The following is a 13935-nucleotide window of genomic DNA, read 5'->3' as shown; positions in this document are numbered from 1 at the left end:
TTTGGAAGTGGAAAAAAATTGCCAGTGTCCATTGTGCCATGAGAGCAACTGGAAACAGAGCTCACACTCAACTGTGACCTACTAAGTACCTGCAAATCCCCATCACAATTGGATTAAATTAACCCTGATGAGAATTACACACACAACCTCACCCTTCCACCAACAACTAAAAATAGAAGGCAGGTAACATGCCATACATATTCCTAATTTAAACACGAAATACGCAAGGGAGAGCAAGGGATCAACGCAGATAGAACTATACTGTACAACCATTCCAGTGTGCCACTGGTTTCCTTCCTTTCCAAACTCTTTGCAATAATTATGCCAGACTTCAAAAACAAGCAAAAATGGTAAAAATACAGTTCCCATTTTGGGCAAGATATGAACTAAAATACAGGTTTTCTGCCATCTAAATAGAGATTTCCAATACCAGAAATAGCTATCAGCTGATAAGTAGCAAGAGGTAAAGAATTTATCAATTCCAGAAGGAGCTCAGGTTCATGCAAATCTTCCCAAGTTTTAACCTGCAAATGCAGGATAATATGCAACAGAAGGAAGACATTTCCAAGCTGGAGTCAGCACTCCATAAACTCTAAAACTAAAGGTAAAGCTGAAACGAGATAAAAATAAAAAGCAAGACCAAGAGCGCAATGGTATGCTGCAAGCATCAGAGTAGCACGGGTCTCCTATGGTCTTACATGACATAGCCTGTGCACAGAGGGGTCTGTGAAACTATAGCAGTGCTTCAAACAAAGCACTGAGATTTCCAAATTGCTTTTGCCACTACTACTATATTTGTCAACTGTGAAATCTTTTAATAGCAAAAGAAAAAAGACAAAAAAACCCTGAGAATCTGATGAAAGCAACAGCAATCCTGCAATGAGTATTTGATATTGTCTCAGCCTCCTTGCAGAATGGACAGAGGCAGATGGGCCACCTAAAGGGAAAGGGATATTTACAGCATTGTTTTTACCTTAAGTGCAGAAGGCAGAATTTAGTCACAGCAAGAGTGTTTTCACCACTAAAATACCCACGATTCAGGAACAAATGGTTCATCTCACTATCCTGCCTTGAAATGCTCCAATGATGATATATCACGTGTTATCAACCTTATCTGGACCACCCTGCCCCCACCTTCATCTCCGGTGACTTCAGTCTGTTTTCTAAAGATCAGCCTCAGTATTAGTTTCTTGCCAGTTACTGCAACCATCTGGAACTCATTTCTCTATCTTTAGAAGAGACAAACGCCATTTTGCCGTCAGGGGACTTAACCAAGCTCTGACAGGCGCAGAATCTTTTTGCTCAGGAATGTTTTGCCTCACCTGTGTGAATTACTCTGCTAACAACTCACCTTTTCCAAATCAAAGCGAACAAATATGAACCCATCTCTCATTTAAAACTGCAAGAAACCACCACTCTTCCTCCACTGAAATACAACCAGTTCTGTAACTCGAATGCAGCAATACTTCATAACATTTGGGAAATAAAACTATCCACATTACTGTATCCAGTGACCACTGGGGGTGAATGCACAGTTGCCTTCATTACTCCGTGCATAACAGGGTTCTTTATGCAAGAAGGCCAGACTTTTGCCTTTCTCCATGCAGTGCAGCTTTATACAACATCCAGCCAGTGGCCTGGCAGGTCAGGACCCCAGGAAAACTTTGCTCACATCTATCAGGGAGACCAAATGATAAAGATAAGGGAGAGTGTGCCACAGCTCTGTTTCCCAAACACATGCAAATCAGAGTAGGTTGAATTTCTGAGAATTCAAGTGCTCAGGCCATGGATTTGAACAGTGGCATAAGGAGAGAATACACCATCACCTCAAAACATACATATGTGCGTAACTGCAATCTGTTGGAGATTTCTACATGTCCCAGAAGATGAAAATAATCAACAGAGGTCTAACAGAGAACAGAGGTCACACGTATCTAGTGCTATCTTCATATCTTTATCTGTGTGGCAGAGGCTTCTGGAAGTCATTAGCCTTCTGCTCTTTGCCAGAGCCTAGAAATCCCTGGGGACAGCTGCACCTCCTATACCCCAGTGCGGGCATCTTCAGCAGTTGCTTTCCTTTCTGCATGGCTCACACAAGCAGGAGTTCCTCAGACCCCACTCAGTCTGCCCTACAGTGTGGAAAGGCACAGATATGGATGTTCCCAAATGCGCTGGCTCCATTTCCACAGGGGCTGAGCAAACATTCATCAAGGCTGAGTCTACTGTATTGCCCTAAAAAGTCTGAAAAAGCAAAGGTAGAAAAGGAGAAGGTAGCAAAGAGCTGGCAGATCCTGCTGTGCCATGAGGGGAAGGATATTGCTGAAGAAAGCTGAGAGCTTTTTCTCTGAGGGTAACCGCAGGAGAAGTCCTTGATAGACTATTTCTGCATTAACCTAAGAGAACATGGCCCACACACTTTTCACTCCAGCATAATCAAACACACCAGCAGGCTGCAAACATTTCAGTTGTTTGATAATTCCAAAAGAGAAAGTTACAGAAGCCATCTCAGAAAAGGCTGTATGRAAAAGGGAAACATCTCTCTCTATAGCAGTTACTTCCAAGCTGGTTGTTCCTCCTAGCTCAAGTCCAAACCCTGTTGTGACAAATGCATGAAATGCTACCACTGAAAATGTTACAGCATTCCTGCACGTATAACATTACTGACACACTGGCTGTGCAAGCAAGAGTTCAGCTGGCAACCATCAACATTAACCTGACAGAAAGACCAAATGAAGGCCCACGTGTAAGACTCAATCACTAGCACAAGAGGCTACTGCTTGAGAGATTCAGTCCTGAATGCACTGAGASACATCAAGAACATTTCTCTCTGGAGCTTTCCAATTGTTCAGCCTCTACTAAATTGTTTTGCTCCTTTCAGAGTCTAGGTGGTGTGTAACTGAGATCTTTCGTAGTTAATTCCTCTGTCAGGGCATGAGGTGCCACAAGGCCACACAGCACAGCAGTAGCAGGGCTTGGCTCACCATGCTGACACTTGGGGCATTCAGTTTTTTGCACTGACCATAAAGCCACAGTGCTCTAACTGCAGTTTATCCATCACCAGTCATTAGATGCTAGAGAAGCAGCCTCCAACATGAAAGTAAGAGAACATGAGCAATGACACGAGTCTAGCCAATGAGACATCTCTAGTCAGCGTATCCCTGCACATGCAGGGCAAGAGAAGGAATCCTTACGCAGAGAGTTTTGGTGCTGAGATACAATGATGTCTAGACTAAAAAGGATTTTGAGCAAGAGATCCATTAAATTTTTTGTGGTTTTTATTCAAATGGAGGCTATAAGTCCTGCAGATGGTGAGGACTTTATTCTAACAGACATTAAATATTCAGCTGCAGCCACCCGCTGAGTGAGACTTCCTTAATCCCACCTGCTAATTCCCTACTGCACTCACTCCATTTCCCTCAGCAAGGGGAATTTATGAGAAAGGTCCTAAATTGCACATGAGACCTAAGTCTTCATGGGAGCATCTCCACTTTCTTATGTGTGAGGATTTGTTACACCAATTCCATTTTATGAAAACTGAACATGTCCTTCAGGTAGACTCAACAACCACAAGTTACTATTAAAAGCTTTACCTAGGAAACAGTAGTATACAGTTCCCAGCCAAAAGCTTCCAGAGAGAGAGGTGAAACTCATATGCCTGTGCTGCTGTTGGGCCACACACGTTGTGATTTCTGGGGTGTGGAGCAGTTTAGGAAAGATGTTCCTCCTGAAAAAAGGTTAATTTATTCTCAAAGATCACTGTTAGCTCTTAGCACATACAAGAAGTCTGCTGGGACTTAAGGCTCATTTAGTGTCACTCCAAGCCCAAGCTAATGCAGTCAACATAGGTCAAGACATCTGCCTTCATTATAGTAATCAAAATACCTTAATCCACTGTCTACCTAGAATTTAATTTTCCAACATTCACGATTGCATTTGTAATGGATTTTGCCAGCATAAACTGCAGACCATTTCTGCGCTGGGCCCTTGGGCATACAAAAACCAGTGTGAGTATTAACCAGCTTAGTCCAATTAAAGGACCTTAATGCAAGTCTGTTAAGGCCCTGATTTGTTAGGCTTGACTACATTTCCAAAGAAGGAGCACAACTGGCTGGATTTGTTATCTAAAGCATAAGCTCCAAGTCCTTAGTCATCCTTGCTAAAGCCTTCCCCAAACTGGTCATGGTTTGCGCTACCTCCGCATCGCTGCAGTCCAATGTCAGTATAATCTGCTCTTTAACAGAGTATTAAAATTAAAGCCAAAGGACACAGCTGCTTTCGTCTGTGTAACACTCATTACAAGAGACTTAAGGACAGCATAACAGCAAGGCTTCTATTCTCAGCTAGCAGGCAGGAAACTTTGCAAGCTGGAAATGCATGCCATGAAAATGGGGCAGCGGTAGGCAAACTGGATTAGGAGAAAAGGGAAGGAGTAGGTCTGGGGTACTCAACAGAACCTCTTTTCTTATTCTATACATTTTTCTACACTACTCATTAAAAAATTCTATATATTTTTCTACAAACAGTTCGAAATGAACTGCACAGCAAAGTACCTAACTAAAACACTCAGCACTTTCTATTCAAAGAACAGTGTATGCTTTTTCACAATCTTTCCTCACACAGGGCTTAGCATAATCGTAGTATTGCAGACTGAATACTAGAACTTAGACGGGTGACACGATGGCCAATATCACAGGCAGAAGCGGATTAGGACACAGGCATTCCTACCTCCAGTCCTGTGTGCAAACCAYGCCTGCCTCAGAGGAGAGAGCCTCACCTTCCCCCCTTACAGCTCTGAAGCCTAACCGCTGAAGACAAATATTCCGCTCTTCTAAACCAAACAATGCATGCTAACAGGACCAAAATCTTCTGATTTTTCTCCCCTCATCTAGGTGTTGTTAGACACAACCATCCACAAAGGAGTCCATACTAACAGTGACAGAGGGCTTGGAACTGGGAAAGAAGAGCTAGTCAGGTAAAAGAACAAACTTGCAGTTTCACTCAAAACTAGTGTGAGGAAAATTACTGCTCCAGCATGCTCTTCTGCCTTCAATCACAGCTGAAAAATGCCTGTTACATTTAAAAAGCCTTCAGGTTTTGGTATTCCAAGCCTAGAGACTTCTGCAAACTGAAAGGTTCATATATTGCTTGGTGTTGTAATGTTTGAGGGTTCTCCAGGGTCAAACGTGACTGGAAATTTGCTCTTTCCTATAATAACCAAAGTTATTGCCCTTAAAACACATTGCCACCACTTCTCTATTTGGCCGCTAGATGTCCCTTCTGCACTGCACAAATTCAAGCAAAGGCTATCATGTGAAAACAGATTTGAAAAGAAATTCATACATCTGCAGTGCTGCCAAACTAATGCAACTAAACACAGCCTGAAATGCTGTAGGACTGTGCCAAGCAGCATACTGAACACTTCATGAGACCCACTGCAGCATGCACACATCATAGGAGCCACAGAAGAGTTCTGTCTGCAGACTAAAACTTCAGAGTAGCTATTGCAACCAGGCAAATTACACAGAAATTCCAGTCTCAGAACTCTAAACATCCTAATTGCACTTTCTGGGCACAATAAATTTAGCTTCCCATCGCTGCTAATCAGAACCACTAGCAAGTAAATCACACTGCTCGCTACCCAGACTTGATGAACTACAGAGTATCTAGCATATGGCACTGGTCAATCCTGGATAATGGCAAAGAAAATCAACAGGAAAGATATAGCAGAAAAGCTGCTATTTCTCACTACACGGAAACTCAGTGGAGAAACATGATGGATGGTCAGAGTCCTGACCCAGCTGCACTTCCCTGGAGCAGTGACTGATTTCAGATAAAACTGTAGTATTCAGGAAGAAGAAGGATTGGCAGTTCAGTAGCACAAAGGCAGAATTAACACCTATTTATGAGAATTTCATAGGAAATAGCTGTCTGGGTTAAGACTTAACATAGGATACATACTGCATGCGCACAGGTTTGGGGTCTAACTCTTCCATAGATGCAGCCCTGAAAGCCTGGCCATCAGGCGCCATCCTGTGGCAAGAGTCTCTGACTTCTGCAATGCACCAGATACAGGGATCAAAAAGCAAAAAGGATTCAYGTCAGTCATACAGCTACAAATGGGGAAGGAAGCCTCTGTGAAATCCTGCCTTAATTGAGAAACTGGGGGGAAAAAAAACAACAGGTCCTGTTAAAAGGATATCACTTCTACAGAGAAAAGACATATTACTGCAAAACTTCTAATCAAATAACACCAAATGACAGCAAATTCGGAGAAGACTGCTGTATTTGTCTGCAGATTATAGGAGGTTTGGAGTTAGGATCTGAGGGGTCAAAGATGAACCAGACTTGCCTGAAATCTGAAAACATCTACCCTGCCTTGCAGTAGCAGCCCCTTGTGCAGAGATTTCCATAATGTGCCTCATTCCCAATAGGAACAAGTTGTAAAGACCGTAACAAGGATATCCAGTGCATGCATGGTACCCATAGCTGCTTCCGCAATGTATGAAGCAGTTCACAAGACACGCAGACTGTGCTGTAGTAAAGATGCGGGTATGCTTCGGCCAAGTCACCTCTAAGGAAAGTTACAGAAGTCAGGCTCTAACCACGTATGCACCTTTTGATCTATGCAAGACCCTGCTGGAGGACTGCAGGTCAACTCTAAGCCCCTTTGATCCTCTTCCATTGCTTACAGACGTCTCAGTGGAGGCAAATCCCTTCTAAGGGGCCCCTCTTGGCAGATGGGAGGATGAGAATGCTGATCAGCTAACAGGAAGCAGCTAACTGCGTAACATAAGAAAGGCCTCAAGAAGGATTTTCCACTGTAAAATGTTACAGCAGGAAGAAAGATGTGTCCAATACGATGCCTGGATCTAAGAAGGTTTTGAAGCTGTTCTGAGTATTGAGGGGGCCTTTTTGGTGCTGCTTATGTCAAAAAGATTCAAAATGCTTATAAATCTCTCTTTTTACTATGACTATCATTGCTTAAAGGGAGCCCCTCAAGCCACCGGAGGGCACTGTTGGGCAGTTTTCTGATCTACAAGCCAAACAACAGCTTTGAAAGGCAACCATCAAAATTGGCATGTTTGTTTCAACTGGCTGCGTTGCAGAAAACCCTAGAACCATATTGATGCCTARGGCGCTTAGCAGGCTTCAGGGGAAAAGCAAAATGATCAGCTAGTACCAAAGGAACCTACAATCAGAGCCAAAGAAAGGGAGCTATGCCGCAGCAGGGCAGATAAGCAGCCCCTCACTGAAAGGAACCTTGTAATGCAACAGTTTGCACTCTGTGAAGGCCAAAGAGGGGTTGGGGGGAAAGAGAATTTTGGAAAAGCCCCCAGCTGGACCTGAAAAACAAACACATCTAGCTGCACTGTGTGAACACCCACAGCTAGTGTGTTCTCAAGCAGAGTGTATCCTCCAAGTCCCGCCACATGCTGTATATGACACCTACCTCTCTGCCATGGAAATCACACCTTTGAACACTGCATAAATCAGCAAGCATTGCTTCATTTTCTTTTCAGCTGTAATCTCTGTACTCTCTCACAGTCTTAATGCATATAGTCTGCTCTGCAATGAGGCCTCTGGGAAAAACTAGGCATTGTTACTGCAGTAGGGAGCATGAAATAAAATGACTGCAGACCATGGAAGTGTCAAATGTTGAGGAATAAGTGATTTTCTCCAAGAAAGCAGAGGGACTTACCAATTTACACTTACCAATTGAAAGACAAGGGACAACTGTACAGAAGCAGCCCCATGTAAAATTATCCAGCCCACAAGCTGGGGAAGCTGCACAGCTAGCTTTAGTATCTTAGGCTTGCATACTCATGATTTTCTAGGCCACATTTCACATCAGTATTAGCATAACCACTGACTGAGCCAAAGTGAACCACAGTAGCAACCATCTCCTAACTTAAGTTCTATTTTAAGAGTATTTCACAGACTGAAACTCCCATTTCTGAGTCAGTTATTTCTTCTTCCCAGATGCCCCAGACTAATGGCCTTACCTGCACCGTGTGTACAAAAGTAGCTGGGTCCAGTATCACTTGGGTAAGAGGGTCTAGAAGCCTTGCAGTGCAGCACACACTGGTAGGTGGGAAGAGACATTTTGTGTTGCTGAGATGCTAAATCCTGGTGTTTCTATTGCCATCCATTTGTCACGTTGTTTAACAAACCTTTAAAGACAAATACTGATCTTAACATATTTGTTAACACAAAAGCATTCAAGCTCATTCTCGTGGTCCTCAAATGGTGCTTCAATCCAGTGTAAAAAACATTGAATTTATTTTGTAATTAGGACTTGAATAAATATCTTGTCACCACAGTGGAAACACAGTCATGCTTGTAGACCCATTCTCTATCTATAGAGTTCTCTTAAAGAAAACAAAAAATCATCTAAGTCAGCAAACACACAATTAGGCATAATAAGCACATATAAGCACACTCTTGGCCGCTACCTTCTGGCATAGAAAGCTTTTGGTGATGACCAACTAAACTACTACACTGGCAGCACTAATGTCGGATCAAAACAATCTGAGGTGAAGACAATCCCACTTTTAGTTGATGTTCCGATTCTCTATTGATACTGCTGCATTACTACAAACTAAAAAACAAGGATTAGAGACCTATGCAATTAGACGTTATGGAAATACACATTCCCTACCGAAGATAACTCAACATCAATTATGATAAATACAACAGATGAATTGCATAAAAATACTAAACATGTTCCCAGCTCCATACCAGTGAAGGTTTATGAGTGACTGATCAGTTGCAGGTCTTGAAACATCTGTAATCTCAGCAAAATACTACGAACTATCTCAACTTTTATTTCAAAGGCACAGTAAAAAAAAAAAAAGAAAAAGAAAATCTCAAAACACATGCCTACCTTAATTCTATGATGCCTGCACGCTTAAGAAATCAGGCCTATCCCCTCAAGTCCTTTTCTGAAACATATCTGTGTTTGCTTCTAATCACATAACTGGACCAGAGATCAGGGTAGGCTGAGGCGTCTAGGGCTTCAGCACTTCCCTGTGCCCTGAGGGAAGCTCCAGTTTGCTCTGCTTCTCTTAGGGAGCATGGTCTGTGGACACCTTATCCTTTGTGTCTTACAACAGCAGGGAAGGCAAGCTCCTGCTGAGCTTCTGCTGAAAGCTGATACTGATCTGCAGCACAAGTGTTTGAATCTTTAGCTCTGCTAACTGGCATGCTGAATGTGCACAGGAGTTCAGTAATATGTCTGAAGCAAAATCTGCTTGATGGCTTCTGAAAAAAGAAAAATGAAGCTGTTATAAGCATGCTGAATTAAACCCCAGCCTATAATCTTGATGTAAAATTAAGAGGTCCAGCTATGATATACCAAGGTTCACATACACAGTACATCCCACTGCACATGGTCAGTATGGTTCTTTTGCTAAAACAGGCAAAAAGAGATGTGATACCTAAGTCTGGCTGTGCCTTACACCAGCTGCAATGATAACACACTGCATCAGATGGAATGGTACAGTTCTAGGAGTTTGACTGTGCATTTTATTATATGGAGCTTTTTTAAGCGGAGGGCCTCTGTTGCTCATGGCCCAGCTGAAATTCAAGAGCAACCAGTCCTGCGGCTGCCATGCCAAAGGCTTCAGATGTGGGAAGAAGCAGCAGTAGCAGATGAATTCTGAAGGAGGGGAGTCCGTAATACACACCAGCACACAAAAACTTGACAGCAGATGGAAGCAAGCACATGGGGTTGTCATCTCTGGAAAGAACCATGATAATTAACAGCTTATTGGAACACTATCCCATTTTAACTCTGTTTCAACTAAGTCACCTGTATATATATATATATATATCCCCCAAAGAAGCATCATCTTGTATCTTTAAAGATGTTTTCTATGCCAGTGCCAGTTTCTCAGCATCATTTATTACGCTTGAATACTTAATGAGACAGAAGTCACAAACCTGACAATTATCATTTGCTTTGGCAGTGACCGAATACGCCAGTGTGGCTATACTATTTGAGCAAATGATGACTCTTTCTGTTTCTAGCTCAGTTTTAGCTCTTCCTCTGTCTATTAAAACACATCACTTCAAAATTATTTCCTTTCCTGTATCTATGACCAGGAGGTAATCCAAAGTACGGCTGGCTGAGCTTCCCATTATAATAGAACAGTTGCTGAAATCTATTTTCCCTCCATGGTATGGATCTTTAGCTCGGTTAACCAGTATGCTCAGTGAGGGTCTAGCAGTGCTTTTCAAATAAAGTCTTTGACTGGAGATTTGAACTCCAACTGATCCTAAAGCCTTTTTAATGCATGACTTTGGACCAGGGACTTCACATATTTCTGCCAGTCTCACTTCCTAGAAGGTCAGTAGGGCAACCACTCTGGAGAAAATGGGATCAGAAAAGCAAGGAGAAAGCCTCTTCAGATGCATCTGTTCTGAGACAGTGACTAAATCACTGTCATTTGGACAATATGAGATTAAATGTAAATTTCCTCAATTCTGGTTCTACCTCTCTCTCTGCAGAGCTTGTTAAAACACAGGTTTCATTTGCTTCTGCATTTCCTTGGTTTCAGGACAGATAATGTAATATGCAGATTAATCATCAGACAGCACCTAGCATCTCTGAGATTTCACAGCTTCATTTGGTTTAGAAAGGCAAAAAGCCAATCTGCAATACTGCCAGCTGCAAGGATGCTTAGAACATTTCCTCTTATAACCCAGGGAATCAAAGAGCTGCCTCCCTGAAATCTTGAATCAGCTAATCATTACCTTGAATTTGTCCTCTGTTAGTCAGGGTTGACCTTAGCCTTCAAGAGTACCCACTTACACACCTCTTATCACAGCAAACAACTTTCAGGAATACAGGAATGAGAAAACAAAAACAATCTAAATGCACAGGAGAAAGCCAGGAAGGTGAATATCAACACATTGTTTTTGTACCCTGGAACAGTTTTTTCTCACTTATTAAGAGGTTATGTCCTTCAGACATAATTTTAAAATTGTGAATCCATTCCTGGCTATTAAATACTTTAATATTGATATTTATTCACCTCACATCTCATTGTTTATTTCCCCTCAGCCACTTAACCCTACGGCAAGTTCTGTTAAAACCATCAAGCTGATACTTTGTGTTCCCACCACCGGCTATCCAGTGTAGTTGTTACTGAAGTCAAAGCCACAGTTCATCCTTTTTCACCAACTTTAAAGCTCATAATCCTCCATGAAATTAGCCAAAAGAGACAGAGATTCACTGATTCTACCCAGTAGAGGACTTGGTCTCTTGTCTTATTCTATTGCTTCACAGAATTGATACTTCAATTATGAGCACATCCTGCGGGTTGATAGAATCCTACTGTTAGGTCAGAACAGCTTCCAACAATTTAGGAACCAAAAGAACTTATTTGGGCATGAACACATGGGAATTGGCACTACAGCAAAGGATACAATGCTTCCCCATTCATTCATCCGTGTTCAGCTGAAACTGAGCTTCTGGGGGTGACAGAAGGTCAAAACAAACTAAAGAGCAATATGGAATCTGTCGTGTCATCTACAATAAGCCAGGTGTCAGGTGCCCAATGCGCAGAGCCTGACCAAGGACAAAATGGCCATTCTAGATGGGGATGCTGGGAATTTTGAGCAGATGATAACAGGATGATCGCTGATGACTTGCACAGTCTCACTGCTTGCACAGCCTCAGAATGCTAATGCCTCTGAATACCAGGCGCATACTGATTTCCTGAAGTGCACAGTTAGATCATCCAGCAGCTCTGGAGAGAGCAGGGAAACCCCTCATAGGAAAAAAAAAAAAAAAAAAAAAAAAGGATGCTTTAAACTAGAGAGTTGCATCTGTCACATAAGCTTTGGGGCACACAAGGAACGCTACAATGCCACTGCATTTACAGACACATACTGAGGTGCACCAAGAACGCATACGAAATCAGACTGGCCCACACTAACAAAATGATGTTTGTAAAGATCATTCTCAGCAGTGCCACTGCAGGAGCATATCAGGATTCTGAGAGCTCTGGTCTGCAGCACTATATATCCACTAAACCAGCTAAGGACATTAAGCAAGCACACTGAAGAGATGAGAAAGGATTCCAGTTGTCCTGAGCTTCCTACTCTCTGACCGCAAAACCACACTCTCTCATCAAATGGGGAACAAAACTCAAGGGACTTTTTAATCCTACACCCCTGCTCTAATTAATAATCCTACTTTATCAATATTTGATGTAGCTGTTATTGTCTCCTCTGACCACTACACTTTCATATAACGCTCTTAATTACACTACTCTGTAACACCGTATCTCCTTCCAAGGTAACACAGATAGAGACCATGGCATCTCCCTACCTAACAAGATGCCTTTCTGGAAGACCTGGCTTCAGGGCTAGCCTATGAGGCTGGCAGCTGTATCATACAGAATTAGGTAAAAGTTTATGCAAAAAGATATACTGAGTCTTCCCCAAATGAACCTCCCCCTTTGTGGCCCACTACACCGCCATCATATGGAACAGAAAAAATATTCTTATCATAAAAACTGTCGTAGCACATAGATAATGCTGAGTGCAACAGAGAACAGTCATTGTGTTTACTGGCATGGAGAAACCACAATTAATAAGGCAGAAAAGCAATAAAGACAATAAAAACTTCCAAATTTTTGCAAATTAAATTGTTTGAGGAGGAGGATGTGGGCTGCCTTCTGCTAAACATAATAGAAACGCCTCCCCTCCCCATAAGACCTTCATTCGTGTCACACATACTCACTTAGGTGAGTACATGATTAGATATGCTGTTGCAGTTGCATTTCCACAGGGTTCAGAGGTTACTGCTGCCACCCCATCACTCACCAGCCCAGTTCCACAAGAGGGTACTTCCCCTTTGCTTTGCATGCATAACTGCAAATGCAATAACTCCCTAAGCAGATGTCGTTAAAATGATCAAGAATATTAACTCAGCAATTTAAAGTGCTTAAACTAATGTGAACTGCTTAGGCAGAAGGCTGCTCATGAACAATTATGTGCAGCTACACCAAGAATAAAGCATTCCACAATCCAGCTTCCACTGTTTAAAATGCAGGATTGTCTTAGGAAACCAGAACACACATCCAAAATTCTCCATCAATGCAGAATCACTAAGATTAGTCCCTGCAGCTGAAGAATCGAGACACAGGGAAAGGCAGTACAAACTCATGAATACAGGAAGGGCTTTTTCAGTATTCTTCAGTCTCTCAGTTTCTGAGAATTGCACCTTTCATCTGCAAGGGATCTTTGTTAAAACAAACAAGCAAAAGGTGAAACAAACATTTAAGAGAAAAATAACCTGTCTATGGAAGAGAAGTACTTGAGAAGCCTGCATATTTTCTTGGTGCTACCCAGCTTATTCCTCTATAGCACAACTATTCCCAAAGCACACGCAGGACCCAAAGCATGAGGAACTATTGGGAGGTTTAGACATTCTTGTCGGGTCACACATTTCCCCATTCCAGGCTTTTACTGCATCATGCAATATTGACACCATAACATGCAAATATCAACTTGCAAAGAAATACAGTGGGAAAGCAGAGAAGTGGATTAATTCATCTCAGTACAAAGGCTGAGCATTAGCGGCTTCACTGTCCGAAGAGCACTACCACAGTAATGGCTGTTTGTGGAAAAAGAGAGGAAAGAAGTAGAATTCCCATTACTTAGAGTCATCCCCAACTTTGCATCAGCAGAGATTAATCACAGAAGCACGGCATCCCTCTTCCCTAGCTGCCTCACGCAGTATCAGGATAAAGACTAGAATTTCGTTCTGCAGTAACGAGGGGTAAAGGGTAAGACAGAAGTGGGGAGGAAGGAAAAAGAAACCAGTCAAAAGCAAGCTTGGGACTTCTTCCTCTCTCTATATATACTAGGAGGCCAGGCCAGTTCTTCCGTTCAGAGGGTGAACAAACCAGTCAGTTCAGCATC

The 13935-nt window shown here is 42.3% G+C and overlaps 1 protein-coding gene across 1 annotated transcript in view; it reads right to left on the bottom strand.

Annotated features, from left to right (window-relative positions):
* The window catches only part of CRB2 (crumbs 2, cell polarity complex component), a 55006-nt gene extending 46881 nt beyond the window's left edge, over window positions 1-8125 (bottom strand). Inside the window, exon 1 of the mRNA XM_026089930.1 lies at window positions 8004-8125. Within this exon, the coding sequence (XP_025945715.1) occupies window positions 8004-8103 (100 nt within the window). The 5' untranslated portion in view covers window positions 8104-8125. The remainder of the gene's footprint in view (window positions 1-8003) is intronic.
* Window positions 8126-13935: the final 5810 nt, after the last annotated feature.

The sequence above is a fragment of the Apteryx rowi genome, unplaced genomic scaffold (assembly GCF_003343035.1).
Source record: "Apteryx rowi isolate R43461 unplaced genomic scaffold, aptRow1 scaffold_120, whole genome shotgun sequence".
Taxonomy (NCBI): Eukaryota; Metazoa; Chordata; class Aves; order Apterygiformes; family Apterygidae; genus Apteryx; species Apteryx rowi.
The sequence above is the reverse complement of the archived record's forward strand: the minus strand, read 5'-3'. Positions and strand labels throughout refer to the sequence as shown.